This window comes from Chelonia mydas, chromosome 2, assembly GCF_015237465.2.
Source record: "Chelonia mydas isolate rCheMyd1 chromosome 2, rCheMyd1.pri.v2, whole genome shotgun sequence".
Lineage (NCBI taxonomy): Eukaryota > Metazoa > Chordata > Testudines > Cheloniidae > Chelonia > Chelonia mydas.
The window spans coordinates 241056419-241079577 of NC_057850.1; the positions used below are offsets into that span (position 1 = coordinate 241056419).

General features: G+C 40.5%; 1 protein-coding gene across 4 annotated transcripts in view; it reads left to right on the forward strand.

Moving 5' to 3' along the window:
* The first annotated feature begins 795 nt into the window (after window positions 1-795).
* Window positions 796-23159, forward strand: part of NCAPG2 (non-SMC condensin II complex subunit G2) — a 116954-nt gene continuing 94590 nt past the window's right edge. Inside the window, exons 1-6 of one of the 4 annotated variants that reach the window (XM_043541548.1) lie at window positions 796-1426; window positions 9527-9638; window positions 13646-13834; window positions 14890-15004; window positions 16112-16272; window positions 20924-21058. In XM_043541548.1, the coding sequence (XP_043397483.1) occupies window positions 9561-9638; window positions 13646-13834; window positions 14890-15004; window positions 16112-16272; window positions 20924-21058 (678 nt within the window). In that variant the 5' untranslated portion in view covers window positions 796-1426; window positions 9527-9560. Of the gene's footprint in view, window positions 1533-9526; window positions 9639-13645; window positions 13835-14889; window positions 15005-16111; window positions 16273-20923; window positions 21059-23159 lie in introns of all 4 variants that reach the window. The other 3 variants (XM_043541550.1, XM_043541549.1, XM_007054114.4) reach the window with 3 other exon arrangements.

The following is a 23159-nucleotide window of genomic DNA, read 5'->3' on the forward strand; positions in this document are numbered from 1 at the left end:
ATAGTGTGGAGCAGGCCTGAGACAGAGAAATGGGACTTGCCTAGGCAAGTTGCAAGACCAGGAATAGAATCAAAACCTCCTGTCCCATTGTCTTGTATATTAACTCGCAAATCACTGTGGTATGGCCTTTCAAGGGACTGTATTCTGTATCCTTTACAGAGGTGGCTGCACATCAGTGATGGCTGCAGCAACATTCTTCTCCAGAGAATTCAAAACCATGTTCTCCACTGCCTCTTTGTGGTTTAGGTTATAAATTAATTCCAGGGGCAGGGGCAACCCCCAGCACTTGCTGCACTATTTTCAGCTGGAGAGGATGTAGAGCAGGGAAGCCCCTCTGTTTCAGGAAGCAAAGGACAAACGTGTAAAGACTCCTGGCAGTGCCAACTCTCATGTTTTTGTCTCATGATATTTGACATTTCACTTAAAGCCTCAACTCCCAGACAGCTCAGCAGCTGCTGTTCTTAAAACGTAAGGCCTTGTGGTTGCAGAAGAAAAAGCTTAAAGCCATGACGCAAGTGCTCCTTGGCTGTCAGCAGGCTCTGAAACCCAAGGTAAATTAAAAGAACCCCAGAATTGTTATGTAAAAAAAAATTCTCATGATTTTGAAGCCAATCTTGTGATTTTTGAGGCCTGCCCCCTGGACAGATTACAGAACCCCAATGTGTAAGGGCATTGACCTGTCCCATTCAGCAAGTGATATGAAACTGCCGGTGTCACAGCTCTGGGGCTGGAGCCCCATAGGCCACAGCATTTCCTGCATGCATCCTATTGACATGCAGCAGGAGATGGGCTCTTAGGGAACATCTATGCTGCGATCAGACAGCAGGGGCTGGCCCTGCCAGCTGATCTGGGCTGGGGCTGAGCGACTTTTAATAGTTCGCCCTTGGGCAGCAACAGCCTGAACCCTGGGATCCTCTGCCTCAGAGACGGCTTCCTGACATCATGGGGAGCCGAGGTCAGGCCGTGAAATCTGTGCCTGGGTGTGTGTGGAGGACCCTCCGCCCATGACCCGCTGCGGGGCGGAGGGCGGCGATGGAAAGTGCGTGGGGGAACGCGGAGAGCTGCTCGAGTCCAAAGGGACGCTGCTCGCCTCCAAGAGGCCTTGCTGAGGCGCAAACGCCGCCAACTGGCTGGCGAGCGCAGGAACTGGAGAGCAGCCATATCCCCTCCCACCTTGAGCGGCGGCAACCCCTAACCAGCCAGCTCCTCCCTTCAACGGCCGCAGCGCTCGCGCGCGCACGTCACGCCCTTTGTTGTGCAGACAGAGTCGAGTGGGTGGACGTAGAGGCGACGGGTGCGCGCTCGCACTTCCCCTCGCGCACGGCTGTGTAGCGGCGCTTGCGTAAGGGGCGTTGACGGTTAACGGCCGCCGCGCCGCGGGAGAATTCGAAACGGGGAGAGCGAGCGCAGAGCGGCTCGGGCCGATGTGAGTCTGGGGTTCCTGGGTGCGGGGCTGACGCTGGGGGCCGGCTGAGGAATGGTGCTGCTGCCTGTCAGTGTCAGGGCTGGCCGAGGCGCCTGGGCAGGGGGAGGTTGGTTCTGTCACGGCTGTGTGAGAGAGTGCGGGGCGGCAGGCGGCCGGGATGCCGGGCGGGCTGCCTGGGTGGGGAGGGAGGGAGCGCGCGCGCGCTGGGTGGCGGTGCTAGCGCGGTTCGCGGCGGCGGTTATCTGTATCATCGGGTGCCTGTTTCCCCAGTCCTCCCGCTGGGCTCCTGCGCCTCAGAGAAGAGGTGCCCCTAGGGGCAGCGCTGCTCTACCCCAGCTAGCAGACTTGGCCTGGCTCCTTCCTGAAGCGACCTGCCTCTCAAATTTCCAGGCTGTTAAATCTCACAGAGCAGTCGGGCGACATTAACAACAGAAAAACCAGGGGAGGGGATTCATACCACTGAAATATTCCAGACTATGAAATCGTCACCCTCAGGACCCGTACCATTAACTGGGCAAAACCCTTATGTATGCTGCAAGTACCAATCGTACTACGCTGGGCCTTGGGGACAGGGATAGAGAATAAAATAAGACTTTTTTCTTCTCTACCATTTCTACAAGTTCTTTTGATGAAGGGCTTTGTAAATGGAATATACTTCAATTACACCATTACAACACGTTATTTGTGTTATCACTTATTAAGTAAAAACTGGCTTATGTATGACTAGGAACTGAAATGTCAACTTCCTGTTTAATTTCCACCTCACTTTTTCTCTCACACTTCCTGCACTGGCATATGATTTTATTGTTACAGCTTGAGTTTTGTAACCATAGGCCTTTTCTCATTACCTTTGTATATACATTGTTACCCCTTTGTACCCACTTATTATTTCTAAATTAAAAACATAAAAGGGAGGAGCTAATTAAAAAAATACCACAAACTACTGATAATTTTTTCTCCTGTTTTTTCTGTATCAGAAAGTTTGATATTTCAGTCACCAAAGTTGATGGAAGATTTGCAATAAATATTTGCAAATTATGTAGAAGAGAATAAAGTGGAATGGGTAGGTAAATATTCTTAATGACAATAACATGCCTCAAATATAAGCATTATTGATCGTGGTAGAAGGGAGCTGAATCTTGTAGGTAGTTATGTAAAAGGGAGAATTACAATGTAAAGAGGTAGACATGAAAAGTGGGAAATGTGTCTTGTTTTCTTACTGAAAAGGCACTTTGACACTCAACTCTGCACCCCATTTTAAACTTATTACAGCTTCCAAAATTATTATTTTTTTGCCACAAACAATTAACCTCTAATGAGCTTCAGAAATAAGCAGAGAGTGCAAAGCTAATTATGGATGTTACTCTCAGTATCTGAATCTATAGTCACATGACCGTCTCCACTAAATGCTGGATTCTTGTTTAAATTTTCTTGCCAGGTGGTACAGGCAGTATTATACCTCAGGTGTACCACCAATTTTTTTTTTTTTTTTTTTTTTTACAATCTGGCAGAGAAGTGTGAATCAAACTAGTTCTGATTGTTAGTAACCACAGGATGAAGTTCTATTCTTTGTTCAAAAGTTCAAAATTTTGTGAAGTTAATCTTTTATCTAGATTCTTAAAACAAAATCAGTTCTCCTCATTCTCTTTTGTTAGTTTTTACTGGATTCTAGCTTAGATGGTAGAGAAATCTTCTTGCTGATTTAAGTTTCACTTAAGACATTAGTGTGGGTATTTCTTGCTTCTTATCGCTTAACATCTTACTGTAAATTGCACAAAGACAAAACAAAAATATTTTGAAAAATACAACCAGTTCAAAAAGGAGCTAGAAGAGATCTTTAGCTCTGCTTTAGTGCTGAGTTGAATCTTCCTTGGACAGGGCACAAAGATTTCCTTGACCAAGTCCTGATCTACGCCTAAAACTTTTTTGTGCTGAGCTATTAGTGCATGTGTCCACACTTGCACTTGTCTGCCAGAGACAAAATTTCCATTATGGCCATGTAGTAAACCACTTCCTCATAGCGATGTGGAGCTGTGGTTGATCTACTGAAGTCGATGCAGTGCTAGTGTAGAAACTGTGTGACCTGTGTTGACCCTAACGGTCCACCGACAGCTGTCCCACAATGTGACAGTGATTGGTCTGGTCACAGTTGTGAACTGTGCAGCCCAGGGTCACGGAGACCGGAAGCATCACCTCCCCTCCCTGCCAGTGTATTTTTGAAATGCCTTTTCCTGATTGCCCAGCTTGGAGAGCACATCTAGCAGCTCATCCTTGTTGTGTGCAACTGCTCAACTGAACATGCCAGCTCCACGCACTAGATGCGCTCCTGCCTGGAGTAGACAGGAGGTATTGAATTCTCTTTGTGGGGAGAAGCAGCTGTGCAAGGACAGCTACAGACCAGCTGAGGAAACATGGACATCTATGAACAGATTGCACAGGGGCATGACAGGGATCAGCAGCAGTGTCACGTGAAAGTGAAGGACCTACACCAGTTATACCACAATGCCAGGGAGCACAACAATAAATCTGGTCCTGAGCCAGAGATCTGCCACTTCTACAATGAGCTGCGTGCCATATTTGGTGGAGACCCCATCAGCACCCCACAGATCAATTTGGATACCTGTGAGGAGCCTGAGACAGATTTCTGCTGTGAATACTGAGGGGAAGTTGAAGGGAAGCTGTTCCAGCCGTGCCATGAGCAAGGACCTGTTAGAGACTCCACCACAGTCTAGCCAGTCCTGCCAGCCAAGCATGGAGGAGCCAGGGGAAGGGATCTCTGGTAAGCGTGTGCATACATTTCTCCTTACAATCTTTAAATTTAAAGATCATGCACAGCCCATCCCACCCACGAGTTAACATGACACCAGTATCAACTTCTCATTGTTTTACTCATATGACTTGAGATAGTGCTACAACAAATAGGTAGAGTTGACAACTGCTTTTCATTCCCCTGTTGGGTTGGCGGGGAACCCATTGGGAGCAGTTTGCCTATGTACATAGGACGTCTCCTATTATCCTGAAAGATCTTTGCTGAATTTCTCCATGAAATTTTCATCATCGTCTCTTGAAGGTTTCTAGGGATGGCTGCCTTATTTCTTCCTCTGGGGTAGGATGCTTTCCCACTTTGGTCTGTGAGGAGTTTGGCTGGCATCCTTGCAGTAAACAGGCTAGCAACATGCGGGGGCCTGGGTGGCTTCAGGATGCCAGTAGCAGCTGTGCTGTCTGTGCCTTTGTTACCCTCAGGAGTGAGATACCAGCTAAAACTATCACCATCTGGGGAAAACAGTGCTAGTATTCAATGCCACTGCCCTATACTCATATGAGTGGAATATGGACAAAAAAGTTATTGTTTCTTGCAACTGAAGTTCCTCCCCCCAACACACTTTCACTTGCTGCTGGCTGGGGCTGAAGAGTAGCAATGCACAGGGGCACTCCAAAGCTGAAGTGTCAATAAGATGTCATCTGAAAAGTTTTTATGGGAATAAGGGAAAAGAGTTTTGAAACTTATCTCTCCCTTTCCATTGTGACTGTAAATACAATGATGCATCTGTCAGCAGCTGGCATTGTGACATTCTCCATACCTTCAGAACGCCTTGACCCTGAGGAGGAGAAAGGGAGAGGACTAAGGAGGACGTGCAGTGAGATCCTGCAAGCCAGTGCAGCCAGGGCCTTGAGGGCCATTGTTGCAGGTGGCATGGAGAAGGAAAGAGGGGAGAGGCCCAGAATTCCAGCGGAAAAAGGAGAGCGAGAGAGACTATGGAATAATGGGTCTTCTCAGGCAGCAAACCCAAATGCTGCAGATCCTGGTTGACCTACAGGTCCAAAAATCTCAGATTCCCCTCTGCTTGGAAAACTCCATGGTAGCAGCTCCTTATATCGCCACCCCCACAATGTTTCACTGGCATCACAGGTTGTATCCTTACCCCACGTGTGGGGACAACAAGGAAAACCAGAATATCACATACTGACCTGTGAGAAGCGTGACTAGTGTATGTGTAGCTCCAACAGATTACACTGGTGCACTAAAATGGACAAATGTTTGCTGCCTTTCCAATTTCAAAGTTCCATTCCATTAACTTTTGTTTATAGTTTATATTGCATTGCCTGTTGCAGGGTGAATTGATATTAAATCAGCAATTTAAATCGTGATTTAAATCACCAAGTGGAAAGCCTCAGTTTAAATCATCGTTTTTAATCAACTTTTCTATTTGTACTTCAGTTATTTTCTAAGGAAAGGTTTCAGAGTAACAGCCGTGTTAGTCTGTATTCGCAAAAAGAAAAGGAGAACTTGTGGCACCTTAGAGACTAACCAATTTATTTGAGCATAAGCTTTCGTGAGCTACAGCTCACTTCATCGAATGCATACTGTGGAAAATACAGAAGATGTTTTTATACACACAAACCATGAAAAAATGGGTGTTTATCACTACAAAAGGTTCCCCCACACACACACACACCCTACTCTCCTGCTGGTAATAGCTTATCTACAGTGATCACTCTCCTTACAATGTGTATGATAATCAAGGTGGACCATTTCCAGCACAAATCCAGGGTTTAACAAGAACGTCTGAGGAACAGTGCGGGGGGAGGGGGAGGAATAAGCAAGGGGAAATAGGTTACTTTTTATAATGACTCAACCATTCCCAGTCTCTTAGGGAATGGTTGAGTCATTATAAAAAGTAACTTATTTCCCCTTGCTTATCCCCCCCCCCCCCCCCCCCCCCCCCCCCCCCCGTGTTCCTCAGACGTTCTTGTTAAACCCTGGATTTGTGCTGGAAATGGTCCACCTTGATTATCATACACATTGTAAGGAGAATGATCACTTTAGATAAGCTATTACCAGCAGGAGAGTAGGGTGGGGGGGGGGGGGGGGGAGGGAGAGAAAACCTTTTGTAGTGATAAACACCCATTTTTTCATGGTTTGTGTGTATAAAAACATCTTCTGTATTTTCCACAGTATGCATCCGATGAAGTGAGCTGTAGCTCACGAAAGCTTATGCTCAAATAAATTGGTTAGTCTCTAAGGTGCCACAAGTTCTCCTTTTCTTTCTAAGGAAAGGTGCTCGTTGGTTGACAAGCATTAAAATATGTTGATTTAGAGTTACATAGAGCTTTTACACTAGATTTGGTGCATCTTTTTTGCTGCCTAGGAGGATACACTGTAACTGTATACATTTATTTAAGCAATTATATAGCTTAATATATTCAGATTCTTAATTGTGTACCTTTAATTTGTTAGAAAATGGTCAATGCCATAGTGCTTATTTATTAACTTTTTGTTCATGATTTGTATCAAACTGTATTAGGATGGTAACGGAACTTAAACATACAACAGTGTATAAAAAATTATTGTTATTAAACAGAACATTTAAATTAAATATCTTGGCTACATACACTTCCTTTATAAAACATGTTTCACAGTTACAACTAAAACATTTTTTTTAAACAAGGGATTACCTGTAGTTGGTGAATTAAACTGATTATTTCATGCACTTTTGGTAAGTATGTACAGCCCTACACAAGCAGCCAAGTATACACACAAATGAAAGAAATACGAACTTTGACAGCTGTATGCCCATGTAACTTGTATCAACCAAAGTTTGTAATACAGGTATGTCCATGGCATTTTACATACGTCATCTCTGGAGTGGATAATGTAATACTTCTGCGATGTAGCCAGCTCAGCCAGCAAATTAATATAAATGTGAGGAATTTTGACAAAATTCAAAAGTACTTTCCTCTGCTCCCTCCCCACATTAGATCTCACATTTTTGTGGAGATCTAAAATTGTTTCTCCCTTGCAGTGTCACTCAAATATTTTGGCTTTGTAAAGTGAACTGTTTTACTGCTGGGGTAAGTTCTATAGAAAATCTCCAAAACTTCAAAAATATACCTTGCAAAAACAAGTTTGAAATGGTGACGTTATAAATATCAGTAATAAATTTTTACCCTGTTTTTAGGGCTGGAAGCAAATGTCAATTATTCAGCTGATCCAAAGGTTTTGATTATTTTTAATGCCTGAAAAATTTGAGGCTTACTATTCAGAAGAAAGAACAGGAGTATTTGTGGCACTTTCAAGACTAACAAATTTATTTGAGCATAAGCTTTCTTGGGCTACAGCCCACTTCATCGGATGCATAGAATGGAACGTATACTAAGAAGATAGATAGATATAGAGAGAGAGACACATACATAAGAGAACATGAAAATGTGGAAGTAGCCACATCAACTGTAAGAGGCTAATTAAACTAATTAAGTTGGGCTATTATCAGCAGGAGGAAAAAAACTTTTGTAGTGATAATCAAGATGGCCCATTTAGACAGTTGACAAGAAGGTGTGAGGATACTTAACATGGGGAAATAGGTTCAATGTGTGTTATGACCCAGCCACTCCCAGTCTCTATTCAAACCCAAGCTAATGGTATCTAGTTTGCATATTAATTCAAGCTCAGCAGTTTCTTGTTGGAGTCTGTTTTTGAAGCTTTTCTGTTGCAAAATTGCTACCTTTAAGTCTGTTACTGAGTGGCCAGAGAGGTTGAAGTGTTCTCCTACCGGGATTCCTGTTGTCAGATTTGTGTCCATTATTCTTTTGCGTAGAGACTGTCTGGTTTGGCCAATGTACATGGCAGAGGGGCATTGCTGGCACATGATGGCATATAGAATGGAACGTATACTAAGAAGATAGATAGATATAGAGAGAGAGACACATACATAAGAGAACATGAAAATGTGGAAGTGTTCTCCTACCGGGATTCCTGTTGTCAGATTTGTGTCCATTATTCTTTTGCGTAGAGACTGTCTGGTTTGGCCAATGTACATGGCAGAGGGGCATTGCTGGCACATGATGGCATATAGAATGGAACGTATACTAAGAAGATAGATAGATATAGAGAGAGAGACACATACATAAGAGAACATGAAAATGTGGAAGTAGCCACATCAACTGTAAGAGGCTAATTAAACTAATTAAGTTGGGCTATTATCAGCAGGAGGAAAAAAACTTTTGTAGTGATAATCAAGATGGCCCATTTAGACAGTTGACAAGAAGGTGTGAGGATACTTAACATGGGGAAATAGGTTCAATGTGTGTTATGACCCAGCCACTCCCAGTCTCTATTCAAACCCAAGCTAATGGTATCTAGTTTGCATATTAATTCAAGCTCAGCAGTTTCTTGTTGGAGTCTGTTTTTGAAGCTTTTCTGTTGCAAAATTGCTACCTTTAAGTCTGTTACTGAGTGGCCAGAGAGGTTGAAGTGTTCTCCTACCGGGATTCCTGTTGTCAGATTTGTGTCCATTATTCTTTTGCGTAGAGACTGTCTGGTTTGGCCAATGTACATGGCAGAGGGGCATTGCTGGCACATGATGGCATATATCCAGAAGAGTAATCAGAGGTGGATATGAAAGATGAATGCGGGGCTTCAGCAAAGAGATCCTTGGGTAACACACTAGTGAGAAGTGTAGTCAAGAGCTAGGCTTAATATATTTAGAGAACTGTTTTTTCTCTCCCATCATACCTATAAAAGCTGTTAGAAATCGGGCATTCCTATCAAAGGCAGGCAACAGGACTAGTAGGTATATCTTGTAGTATAAATTGTGGGTTAACTGGGCATTACTTAGCTCTTGCTGGTCTAGGTCTTGCTCCTTAGGTCAAAGTTGAAAAATTTGGTGAGGCAGCACTGAGAAAGCTTGAACTGCCACTGTTTGTGGCTTTGTGTAAGTAAATATTGCTGTCTGGGATGCTAAGTTATTAGCTAAAAGGAGAGTTTGGTGGAAAAAGTAATGATCCTCGTTTAGAAGAACTTAGGTTTTTTTTAAACTTTCTTTAAAAAAGATCTCTTTTCTACTAAAGCATTTTTGTTTTTTATTTAAAGTACAGATTCTGAAGGTTGATGTCATTATTAACCAGAAAATTAGCTAGTAAAGCTATCTGTGAACATGCTTTTGGGGTAATAAATGATGTGGTCTGTTTCTTATGAAGTGTGATTTGGATGAGAAATTTATTAATCTTACTCTTGTACCCATAATGCCTCTTCATCTGAAAAATTACACTATATACTGATTGAAAAAGGTTTTTTTTTAATAACTGACTTTTTTCTCCTAGCTTCACAAATTAAGCACCTTTGGAAAAATAAATCATGACAAGACGTGAAGCATTTCTACAAGTTGTATCTACAGATACTGTTGAAGAGTTTGTGCATTATTTGCAGCTTCATGTAAGTAATCCATGATAAATATGGATAATAGTAGTCAAATCCTCCCACCTATCAATACTTAGATTTTTTTTTTTTTTTTTTAAATCTTCCATGCTAGTAACTGCAACCATGTTTAGGATAATTATTGTGGTAAATATTAATTTAAAAATTAGTACTTAAAGTGCATTGTCAACTTAGACTACTGAGTTCTTCTGGTTACCAATCCAGTATACTAAAATTAATTTGTTTCTATTTATTTTCTCTCCATTCCCCCACTTTTTAAAGATATTTTGTCTTCTCATCTCTCTTTCTGGTATTCTTTTGCTTGCCATCACCTTTTGTACGTCCTCTATTCATTCTATCTTTTATCTGCTAAGATACAGCATGTGCTGTTACGGGATCTCAATGAAACTGACTTAAGCATGTTTATTTGCATAGTTTGCAACAGGATACTTCTGTTTCTCAGCGAAGCTTAGACTGCATTCTACTCAGTTTCACTAATATGCTGTTATAAGAGCCTTCCATATAAGTCTGTCCCACAGGTGAAATTGAAATATGAGCTATCTGCGATCCCATGCCAGATATAAATTCCTGAGCTTCATAAAGAGGTCCTGAAACAAAGTATAATTTCATCAAATTATATACATATGAACTATTAAATAGACTTTAGAGTTAAGTATTACAAATGGCAAATACCCATAAATCATTGTCTTCAACTGAGAAGCTTAATTGCCAAATAACTTAATCAGGAGTAGGCTGTCAAAATGGCAAATGAAGATTTAACCATGTGATTTCCATTAATAAAGAATTGGACAGTTCTGTATTCACACTACTTTGAAAATGTGCTTGTTTTAACCCTGACTCAAAAATGAAACCTGATTTATTGCAGACATAATACCAAGAAACTACATTGTATGTATATTTGTATGTTTTATAAAACGCTGGTGTCTTATATACAACTTGGTCACTCTTAAAATATGTTCATTCACTGGTAATTGAGTTGCTTTCATTAGCATAAAGCAAATCAAACCATTCACGGGTAGTTTACTACAAATTTCAAAGAGAAATGAAGACAATATTATTACACCACAAATTCCATCTAAATGTTAATATCTCGTTTTGATCTCTGAATCAATAGAATATAGTAATGAAACATTATAGACAGGAACAGAAGTTTAGCATCTACAAACTAATTCTATCACATTGTTAAACTTCTAACAAGATCTAAATAAACACAGACAAATACAATTATTATCTACTTTTGATCTTCTAACAATACAGTCACTTTAATCTACTTAACATGGTTTTGCTAACTATCTACAAGGAATAGTCCTGTTTTACCATTTCAGCAGTCTTCTAATATGTCCTTAAGGGTTGTTAAAGCCTGCTGGTTGCTTAACCCTAGCTGGCTCAGTGTCACGCTAAGTGTTCTGGGTGAATTCAGTTCCCACATGGATGACTGTTACTGAGGGTCATCTAAGAACTTTATGATGCGTGTGTGTTAATTGTATCCAGTTTGCAAATTAATTCCAATTCAGCAGTCTCTTGCTGGAGTCTGTTTTTGAGACCTAAAAGTGGCAATTCTTCAACAAAAAAACTTCAAAAACAGACTCCAGCAAGAGACTGCTGAATTGGAATTAATTTGCAAACTGGATACAATTAACTTAGGCTTGAATAAAGACTGGGAGTGGATGGGTCATTACACAAAGTAAAACTATTTCCCCTTGTTTATTTCCCCTCCTACTGTTCTCGTAAACGGCTGGAAATGGCCCACCTTGATTATCACTACAAAAGGTTCCCTCCGCCCCGCCCTCCTGCTGGTAATAGCTCACCTTTCCTGATCACTCTTGTTACAGTCTGTATGGTAACACCCATTGTTTCATGTTCTCTGTGTATATAAAATCTCCCCACTATATTTTCCACTGTATGCATCTGATGAAGTGAGCTGTAGCTCACGAAAGCTTATGCTCTAATAAATTTGTTAGTCTCTAAGGTGTCACAAGTACTCCTTTTCTTTTTACGGATACAGACTAACACGGCTGCTACTCTGAAACCTGTCATGATGAGATGCTGTCCTTTAACATTGATACAGATTTCAAATGTGTTGGTTCTTTTAAAATTTAACCTCAATTCTGATTTATGCTATTTATTAATACTTGCTTTTTATATATTTCCAGCATTCAAGAAAGGAATTTACCCTTAAGTTACACACACAATTCATATACTCTTTCACCTTTCACTTTAGACAAAAACTTCGCTATGAATTTCTTTATTTTTCTATGCAGTGGTGTTGTAGTCATGTCAGTCCCAGGATATTAGAGAGAGACAAGGTGGGTGAGGTAATATCTTGTCTCTCACCAACAGAAATTGGTCTAATAAGATGTTATCTCATCGACCATGTCTCTTTATTTTTCTAAACATTCTTAAGTCTATTGGAGGGGAGTCTTAGTTCTATAAAGCCTAGCAGCTTCTCAAGAGGGGAGCTCTTAAGAGGTACACAGGAGGGAGAAGGAATACTGTACTTGGCCTGGTGGCTGCTGAGTCCACTGCTAACCGCAGTTTCAATCAACTGTTCTCTGGACGGGAGTCTTGATGCTGCAGACCTCTCAAGGTCCTTAGCATTTAGTGTCCCATTCTACGGAGTTTAGGAAGTGAGTATGGGTAGGAATTCTCAAGGTGCTCTGGAGCTGGTGGAGTTTGGGTAGCAAGACTTAAAGGTAGTGCAGTGTACCACAGGATATTGTTTCTGTGCTTCCTGCAGGCTCCCTTCTCCAGCTAAGTTCTTCAGGAATGGGAGAGCCTATTCCTGTAGACCTTCACGCTTTTATTTCCATCTTTTCTGTTTATCTTGGAATTTCTTCCATTAGACTGCACTGATTACTTCTTTTGAATGAAAAAGAGTACTTGTGACACCTTAGAGATTAACAAATTTATTTGAGCATAAGCTTTCGTGAGCTACAGCTCAGTTCATCGGGTGCATGCTGTAGCTCACGAAAGCTTATGCTCAAATAAATGTTAGTCTCTAAGGTGCCACAAGTACTCCTTTTCTTTTTGCAGATACAGACTAACATGGCTGATACTCTGAAACCTGTTCTTTTGAATGCTATCACAAACGTTTATCTAAAAATACCATCAGTGCAGGATTCTTACTTCTGGATTCTAATTTTGTAATGCAAGAATGGTGAAATTCCCTCTAGCTGTAAGTCAAGAAGGACGTGATAGGAGCATTTATACTCAGCAGGTGGTATTGTGTGATGGTCAGTGGGGAACCTGGTTCATGATTAAGGCTACGATTATGTCATGGAAGTCACGGGATCCATGACTTCCATTGACCTCCTTGACACTTTCTGCCCTGGGGCTGGAGCTCCCAGCCAGCCCTGCCCTTGGAGCTCCTAGCCCCCAACCTGGTGGGGGGACCCTGTGCAGCTGCCCAGCCATGGTGGGCGGCCGGTGGGATCCCGCGCAGCTGCCCACTGGCGGGCGGCCAGCGGCTAGGGGACCCTGCAGCAGCCCAGCCCCGAGGAAGAGGGACCTCAGAGCTCCCACGCACCGCATCGGTGCGAGACCCGGGAGCCCAGCAGCAGTGGGTGCTGAACCTACCTATCCCTTTTGTCAGGGATATTTTTAGTGAAAGTCAGGGACAGGTCGCAGGCTGCCATGCATTTTTATTTCCCATGACCTGTCCCTGACTTTTACTAAAAATATCCGTGACAAAAACTTAGCTTTATTTATGATTGATCCCACTTACTGTTGCCCTCAAAGATGAAAAGACTTTGCATTAAGGAAGTTCTCTTTGTTTTTTGATAAGGAGTTAAGACTTAGAAGTAGGAATCCTTCAAATTGATGTCATCAAATAAGCAGAATTTCAAGCAAGTAATTTTCCCTTTATTACTAGGTATAATATGAAAGATTTGTTTAAAATAAGCATTTATTTTATTGCAGTATGACTGTATCAATGTAAACCACTACAGTGACACAGAATAAATTTGTTATTTTGTGCCATGTAATGTTTTCTGAACACTTTACAGAAAGATCCATTTGATCCATTTGATCTGAATGAATTGCTTCAGGAATTACCAAGAAAACAGAAGGAAGTATTATGGGAGAGGCTGACGCATCTATTAACACAAATTTTGGTAGAGAACCCAGTGGAAGGATGGCGGAGGATTGAAGATGAAAGTGATGATGATATGGAAATAGAGGAAAGTCCCAAAATGGTAAAATAAAAATACAAAATCTTCCAATGTGCTATTCAAGATTGAGTACTTTGAATTAGGATCTTCTACCAGCAGATGTATCTGCTTAGAGATGGCACAGGATTGGTTTGTACAACTTCCAAAAAACAAGTTGGGGTTTTTCAGAGTTAACGCTCTTTAATCTTTTCCTGCTCTCTTTATAATTTGGAGTTTTGACTGTTTCTGGGGTATACTTAAGTGATGCTAACCATGTATTAATTGATCAAATGTTATTACAAGTTCAGTCTTTTACAAATTCAGTGTTCACAGCAGGAAGACTGCCAGCTTTCCTTGTCAATTTCATATCTCCAATATGGAGCCGTGAAATTGACAAGAATGACACTTATATTGACTATTGGTTAACTCTGTGTCTACACTGACGCTGCGTCACCCTAACTACACGGACATAAGCCTTACGCCTCTTGTGGAGGTGGAGTTATTATGTCGGTGTAGTAGAGCACTTGTGTTGTGGGAGCAAGACTGTGATGTAATGGTCCACAAATTATAAAAGTTGGAGAACTGCTGTACTAACACAATAATGCTTTACCTTATATAGCACATTGCATCTGAGGATTTAAACAATTTAAAATTACAAATGCATTAATCCACAAAACAACCCTGCTAAGTAGATATAATTTCTTATCTCTCAAATGGGGATACGCTGCGAAGTTCGGATTACAAACCAGGCTCGTGGCTTAAATACAAACAAAAATTCTGTATTAGTAATTAAATTAGGAATTAGATAATAAAAATCAAAAGCCTTTTGTTTGAATTTAAATTTTGCAAAACCTTTGGTTTTTGCAGATATGAATGTTGTGCCATAATTGACTTGATAGTATCCACTTGCTTTGTTCAATGTTAAATGGAAATGTGTCCAGAACATTGTTTGAGCCATGCACACTCATTTTCTGTAGCTAATGCTTATTTTCTGAGACTTTATTTTTTTCAGAATTATAGCCTATTTTGAAGCCTTTCGAGTTATTATAAAGAAAACTATTTTTCAGTTTACTTAAGATGAATTGTTTTTTAATTTTCAGAAACAAATGACAGCTGTGATCCAAGGGGTGACAACTGTAGTTACTGCTTCGATACCTGTAGTAGATGAAAATATAAACTACAAAGCTCTTCTAGAATGTGCTCTAATATTAAATGGTGGGTATTTTTCTTAATGTGGAATGTTATATAGTATGCTGATTTTCGGCAGCACTTTAATACACTGATCTGCTGCTAATGATTGAGTCGTCTTGTTTTTGTTGTGGTTTGAATAAAAGGGTAAACTTTGGTACCAGAGACACTGATATTTTGGCCTGCAGGCCTTATTTACTATGACAGCTTACTGTGAAGGATGGCAGGCAGGGGGTTGCATATCCTAATTTGGATTCCTTATTTCCTCCAAAAAATAAGTTTACAATCCATCCCATAAGAAAAAACAGTTTTATGTCATTCTTTTTTTACATCGTGTTGGTCGACTCTCCTGTCCCTAAAAAACAAGAATACTATCAGTTTAAATAAATTTTTCAAATATTCATGTCCAACATTCTATGGGACAGTTGTCAAAGGAAGATGGAAGAGGAGATGAAGGTCAGTGTAATTGTGCCTCTACTATTTAAGAAGTATCAGTATGTTCACATAGATATAACTGTTGCTCCAATGACACTCTGGTCAAGAATCAAGGTACCATCTGAAAATAAATTTATCACCAACTTAATTATGTGTTCATCTGCTCATGATTTGTGGTTTTCTAGTGCATTTGTGTAAGCTAATATAGCGCTAAGTATACTGAGTGTTTGATTTTAAATTCTGTCTATGAGATTGGTATTTTTTTTCAAGTGTAGGGCATCTAGAATTCTGGCTATGTGCTGGAAAAATAAAAGGGGTGGGAGGTTATAATTTAGAGATGTGTCCAAGGCTAAGCTGTGCATCTTCATCCCCCAAATCCTGTACAAACATAACTAACTACCCCAGGTGAGGTAGGTAAGTACCTTTATCTCTCTGTCACTATTAAAATGGGTGAATCTTATGCAATTGAATTATTGCTGAGCCAGTATATTCTGAGAAAGAGCTTAGAGCTTAATAGAACCATTTATGTAAACCCAAACAACTTATTTTTCTGTTTGTGATTGGTATTGTGGGCATAAACGTAGGAAGAGCAGAACTTTAAGGTAGGCATCATGAGACAGATTCAACTTGCTAATAGGCTGTTGTGCCACAGGAGTTTGATTATACTTGCAGTAAATAATTGCTTTGCACTCATTGTAGGTATTTTTTATGCATTATCTGAATCTGAAAAAGTCCTGCAGGGTGCCATCCAGCAATTATGTGGTATGTGGTGGGAGAAAGGACTGGAAGGAAAAGAACAACTGGGGAAAACAGCTTTTATTATGCTGCTAAGAAAAAGTCTGAAGAGCAAAACTGTTTTGGTATGTTGAAGCTATGTGGATAACTTTATAATTATTATCGAATATCCAGAGTTCATATGTATCTAAAATATCCTTCATTTTATTTGAGCTAATTGGTCGTCCCAGTCATAAAGGCCTCTAATATAATTTATCCAACATATGTTTAAGGCTGATTGGATCTAAAGTGTCTCCAATGGATACCTGTCTTGCAATTTGTGTTTTTAAATTGTTATAATCCGGTGTAGAATGAATTTAAAACTTCAATCCTTTTGAAAATGATATCACGTGATAAGTTAGCCACTTGTTCTGCAACCTTTCCTCTCACTTTCTCCCCCTTCCCCCAGAAAGTTAATGGTCAATATTTGTAGAGTGGCTACTGATTTCGAGTGACTCAATTTTGGGGTGTCGTTCCTGAATAACCTGAAAAGGGCTTTATTTTTCAGAGTACGTATGCTCAGCACTTTTCAGAAATTATCCTTCTTTAATTCAGCCTCATGCTAGATCAGCCTTTATTGTGCGATGTCACAGGGGCTGGCCCTCGGAGGGGTCAGGCACCCAGGCAGAGAGTAAACCAATCTAGATCCACCTGTGGATTGGTAATGGGATAAGAATGGCCATACTGGGTCAGACCAAAGGTCCATCTAGCCCAGTATCCCGTCTTCCGAAAGTGGCTAATGCCAGGTGCCCCAGAAGGAATGAACAGAACACGTAATAATCAAATGATCCATCCCCAGTAGCCCATTCCCAGCTTCTGGCAAACAGAGGCTAGGGAGCACCCCTGTCCATCTTGGCTAATAGCCATTGATGGACCTATTCTCCATGAATTTATCTAGTTCTTTTTTGAACCCTGTTATAGGTTTGGCCTTCACAACATCCTCCGGCAAGGAGTTCCACAGGTTGACTGTGCGTTGTGTGAAAAAATACTTCCTTTTATTTGTGTTAAACCTGCTGTCTATTAATTTCATTTGGTGACCCCTAATTCTTGTGTTATGAGAAGGCATAAATAACATTTCCTTATTTACTTTCTCCACACCAGTCATGATTTTTAGACCTCTATCGTATCCCCCCTTAGTCATCTCTTTTCCAAGTTGAAAAGTCCCAGTCTTATTAATCTCTCCTCATATGGTAGCCATTCCATATCCCATATCATTTTTGTTGCCCTTTTCTGAACCTTTTCCAATTCTAATATATCTTTGGAGATGGGGTGGCCACATCTGCACACAGTATTCAAGATGTGGGCGTACCATGGATTTATATAGAGGCAAGATATTTTCTGTCATCTTATGTATCCCTTTCTTAAAGATTCCCAACATTCTGTTTGCTTTTTTGACTGCTGCTGCACATTGAGTGGATGTTTTCAGAGAGCTATCCACAATGACTCCAAGATCTTTCTTGAGTGATAACAGCTAATTTTATATGTATAGTTAGGATTATTCTTTCCAGTGCCCATTAATTTGCATTTATCGACATTGAATTTCATCTACCATTTTGTTGCCCAGTCACCCAGTTTTCAGAGATCCTTTTGGAGCTCTTTGCTGTCTGCCTGGGTCTTACAAAAGCACTCAAGATAGTTATCTGCAAATTTTGCCACCTCAGTGTTTACCCCTTTTTCTAGACCATTTATGAATATGTTGAATAAGACTTGTCCCAGTACAGACCCTTGGGGGACACCACTATTTACCTCTGTCCTTTCTGAAAACTGACCATTTATTCCTAACATTTATTTCCTAACTTTTAACCAGTTACCAATCCTTGAGAGGACCTTCCCTCTTATGCTATGACTGCTTACTTTGCTTAAGAGCCTTTGGTGAGGGACCTTGTCGAAGGCTTTCTGAAAATCTAAGTACGCTATGTCCACTGGATCCCCCTTGTCCACATGCTTATTGACCCTGTCAAAGAATTCTAGTAGATTGGTGAAGCATGATTTTCCTTTACAAAAACCATGTTGACCCAACAAATTATGTTCATCTATGTGTCTGACAATTTTGTTCTTTACTATAGTTTCAACCAGTTTGCCCGGTGTTATACCAATAAAATAAAAATGAGCAGGATCTTATTAAAGGGGAAAAGGCAAAATGCCACATTTATTGTGAATACAGAAAGAATCATAGTAAGCAGTTAGTTATAGCTATACATTTCATTCAATTTCATATTTACACACACACACACACACACACACACACACACACACACGTTCTGCAAGGTTGTTATCATAGTTACTAGCCTTAGAGTTGCTCATGCCAAGCCACCGGCCAGGTGGCCTGGACATGAGGAGGGAGCAGGGCCTTGTCAGATGCTCATCTGACGCTCGTGGAAGTTGGTTTGCAGAATCAGACCCCAAAGTTCTCACTTTCTAGAGTCCATTTTTATAGGAATTTCTTCCTATGCCAGTCTATGGGAATTGCTTCATCATGCTGTTGCTGAATCAATCAGCAGATAGCACATTCCTGATGGTTCCGTGCTGCCAGATGTTATCTTGTTCTTTGGTTCTCCCATCCTTGAGGCTGTTGGGTGGATTCCAGTCTACCCTCTGGGGGTCCTCTGGTTATTTCCATTTGACGCCTTCTTCAGCCGATGGACACTGGATTCTTAGGCTGGCACCTCCCTGATCATTCAGTTATTATCCATACCAAGCATCCATCCACATACATCCTCTATCTCCTATTTTAATCACAATTGTTAACAAAGCGAGATGAGTACAACAAAAGGGCGGGGAGTCTCTGGGTGCTGTTTCTGTTGTTACAGAGTATTGCTTTGAGTCTCTCTCTGTGTGAGTAGTAGTTGTTGTTACAAAGAATTGCTTTGAGAACAGACTGTCTTAGAATATACTAACACAATTAGCAGCTTGCAAGTTTCACACAGAGAGGGAGAGAAACAGTACCAAAAACCAAGAGACCTCTTAATTAGTAATACCCTGGAATTTAAACTAGGGGGAATCAAACTCATTTGTGATTTTAATACAGAACTTCTTTAATATGATCCAACGCCAGTACTGAAGTCAGGCTTACAGGCCTGTAATTACCCGGATCATGTCTGGAGCCCTTTTTAAAAATTGGCATCACGTTAGCTATCCTCCAGTCATTTGGTACACAAGCTGATTTAAATGATAGATTACAGACTACAGTTAGTAGTTCTGCAATTTCACATTTTAGTTTCTTCAGAACTCTTAGGTGAATACCATCTGGTCCTGGTGACTTATTACTATTTAGTGTATCAATTTGTTCCAAAACCTCCTCTAATGACACCTCAATCTGGGACTGTTCCTTAGATTTGTCACTGAAAAACAATGCCTCAGGTTTAGGAATCTCCCTCACATCCTCAGCCGTGAAGACCAATGCGAAGAATTCATTTAGTTTCTCCGCAATGGCCTTATCATCCTTGAGTGCTCCATTAGCATCTCGATCGTTCAATGGCCCCACTGGTTGTTTAGAAGGCTTCCTGCTTCTGATGTACTTAACGCATTTTTTTGCTATTACTTTTTGAATCTTTGGCCTTCTAATTATATTTTTACATTTAATTTGCCAGAGTTTATGCTGCTTTCTATTTCTATTTTGCTCACTGGGATTTAACTTCCACTTTTTAAAGGATGCCTTTTTGCCTCTCGCTGCTTCTTTCACTTTGTTTTTTAGCCACGGTGGCACTTTTTTGGTTTTCTTACAATTTTTTTTTTAATTTGGGGTATACATTTAAGTTGAACCTCTATGATGGTGTCTTTCAGTAGCTGGGTGTTAGTTAATTAGTAAAGGAACAGCTGGGCTTTATGAAGAGCCAGAATACAGAGGAAGCTTCTGGGGAGAGGAATTACCCCAGAACACAGATTTCCAGAGGAGAGATTACAAAGCTCTCTGGACAGGAAGGCCGAGGAGATGCCCTGAGTCATCGGGGAGAGACTAGGCAGTGGAGAAGCCTGGGGAGTTACAGCTGAGGGAGAAGGCTTGTTTACATACCATGTTTGGCAGTTGATTAAATAAACTAGACCCCAGAAGGGGCATTATTCGCTGTATACAAGCCTCATTGAATTTATTGAAAGGCAAGTAGGGGAAACTGAGGCAGAGACATCACTGCAGTTCCACACCCAGTGTGCTCCAGAGGCATGTCCACTCCTTTTGCTCAGCTTTCCATTGCTGATGAACTATAATTCTTAGCTCCCAGCCTTACGTCTCATTTTTAATTGCTTGTTTTATTTCAGTTTGATTTCGATTTAATTTTCTCGGACGATTTTTGTCTGAACTGTGTTTTGTAAAGCACTGTGCACATCTGTGGCAGTACCCAAGAAATTGTTTCCTCTACAGTCATTTTCATTTTTGTCATCTCCATCATTCTAATTGCTTCTGTCATGGTTCATCCCACCTCTGCAACATTGTCTTGTTTCTTCCCCTTATCCTAATGATCTTCGGTTTCTTTTCCTTGGCTTCCTCTTAAACTCTCAGATTCACTGCAAGTCTTTTTTCTGTGGTCATGCATGTTGTTTCAATCTGTTTCCATTTCCACTATATCAAGGAAATTAATGTTTTATGCAGTCTGAAAAAGTACCACTGCCTATATGGTACAGGACTGGTTTAGGTCCTGAAACTGAAATGTGGTTGGCAGGAGAGCTCTTAGACAGCAAAATCTAAAAATGTAATTGGGTTTACTTTCACTACAGCATAGCCGTGTTTCTTTCTTTTTTTAGGGTGCAGATATAGTTCGTCTATGGCATCTACACCAGATGTTACTGTGTTTTGATTATGACCTTGAGGAGAGTTACGAAGTAAAAGATTTGTTGCTTCAGTGCTTTATGAGTGTTAACCATATAAAAAAAGAAGAGGTAAACACATTTTCCCATTATGCTTTTCTATATGTTTTCACATATTTTAAGTTAACTTCTTTCAGAGTTAGTCTTTTTGTGACATAGTATTTGTGGAAGTACCAGTTCTTATAGTCATATAGTGAACTTTAGACAGACAATTCACCACTTATTTCAGGTTATGGAGCTAAGAGCCAATATGTAGGTTTTTTCCCCCAAAGTGAATCTTTTTTTTTTTTTTTTTTGCTGAGTAAAGACAACAGGATTTGGCCCCATCTGTTATCATGAAAGTAACACCTTGTGAAACAGGCTTTCCAGTTCTTATTGTCTCACCGTTGACTTTTGTCTCCCTAAGCACAGACAAACCATTCTGTGCTGCAGGAATGTTGTCAGGAAAGGGAAAAAGCACTCCAAAAACTACAGTATAATTCTTACCCTTCTGATTCTACATCATAGCCCATTTTTGGAATTATTGAAGTATTATCAGTTTCTGCAGACTCAGATTTGTACTGTGTTTGCAGAAGTCTTAAACCTGATCGCTTCTCAGTGAAAAATTGTTTTCAGCTGTAACTTTTTACTTTGGTTTGCACACTAGGGAATATTGAGGTCTGTACATTACACACCTTAAAATGTCATAGCATGGATTGAAACTGAGATATATATTAAGCCAATGGAGAAAGTATGGTAATGAACTAGTTGTTCTATTCTTATAACACTACAGCAAAAACAAATTCTAAATTTGTTACTGTGTCGTTGACTTAGTGCATTCAAATGTATTGAAAAAGTCTCAGAACTGTGCTTGCTTGGTCACATCCTATGCTACAGAAACAATATAATTATATGAATTAAGGGTAATATTAGCCATGTTAAATAATTTTGTTGCTCTAGATAGGTAGTTTCTGAATGATCTGGTTTACTTTAATATTTCCTATTTATATATTGACGATAGAAGCATTGAAAACTAGCTATTATACAAATGTATAAATCTGCATTAGCTATCTTTCAGCAACAAATCAACATGTATGCTTGTTTCTCCAGATCTTGTTTTTTATAAGGTCTTCACTTGTTACTACAGACCTATTATTCCATAGACCAACCACAATTCCAGTTTTCCTCAGGTTGAAATACTGTTTTGACTATGTTACAAATCTGTGTTCTCACTAAAAAAGACTTTAGAAAATCACCACTATGTATAAACAGATTCTCTGCCTTTTGAAAGACAGTGCATTACTGTGATTCTACACCTGACTTAACAATTTTATTAAGGGGCTCTTAGCACCAGGTGAACTGTATAGTACCTGGAGAATTTAGCCTGAACTTGTTCATAGTACTTAGCATATTGGGTTCTTGATCTCCAGTTTGAGTCCCTAGGCATTACTGCAGTACAAATAAATACTAAGCAATTCTTCAGTTATACTAGGAAATAAAAATGCTTAAGAATCTTACTACTTTTCTTAAACAATCAGAATATCACTGAAATATATGAAATTTTTTTCTTTAAGAAACATTACTTGTGACCTTAAGTTCTTCTTCGAATGCTTGATCATGTCCATTCCAGTGTAGGTGTGTGCTTGCCCCGAGCACCGCCGCTGGAAAGTTTTTCTCTCAGTGGTATCTGTTGGGTCAGCTGTGGTGCCCCCTGGAGTTGCACCCTCATAGCACTGTTATATCGGGCCCCGCCGACCCCTCAGTTCCTTTTTACCGCCCATGAAAGTCATTGAAACTGCTGCTCGTCCTTGCGTTTTTTCAGTACCTCTCTGTGGACTTTGCTGATCATCTGTAAATACTTCTTTTTCTAGAGTTTGAGTTTTTGTTTGTTTGTAGCAGACCCCGCTTAGCGGGTTTAGCCCTTCCCTGGCATCAGGGTAGGCCTTGGACCCCGGGGTTCAAGCCGGGTGCATCATGCCATAAGCTGATGCTGGTTAGCGACCTACATTCCATCTGCCTCGAGTGTTTGGAAGGAGACCCACATGCAGGAGCGTTGCAGGATTTGCAATGGCTTGCAAGACCTAAGAGGACAGGGCCACTAGACTCAAGTTCCTCCTTATGGAAGCAATGCTTTGTCCCCCTGTGGAGCAGAGTCACATTGACCCAGCACTGGGTACTTTGGCTTCAGTAAGAA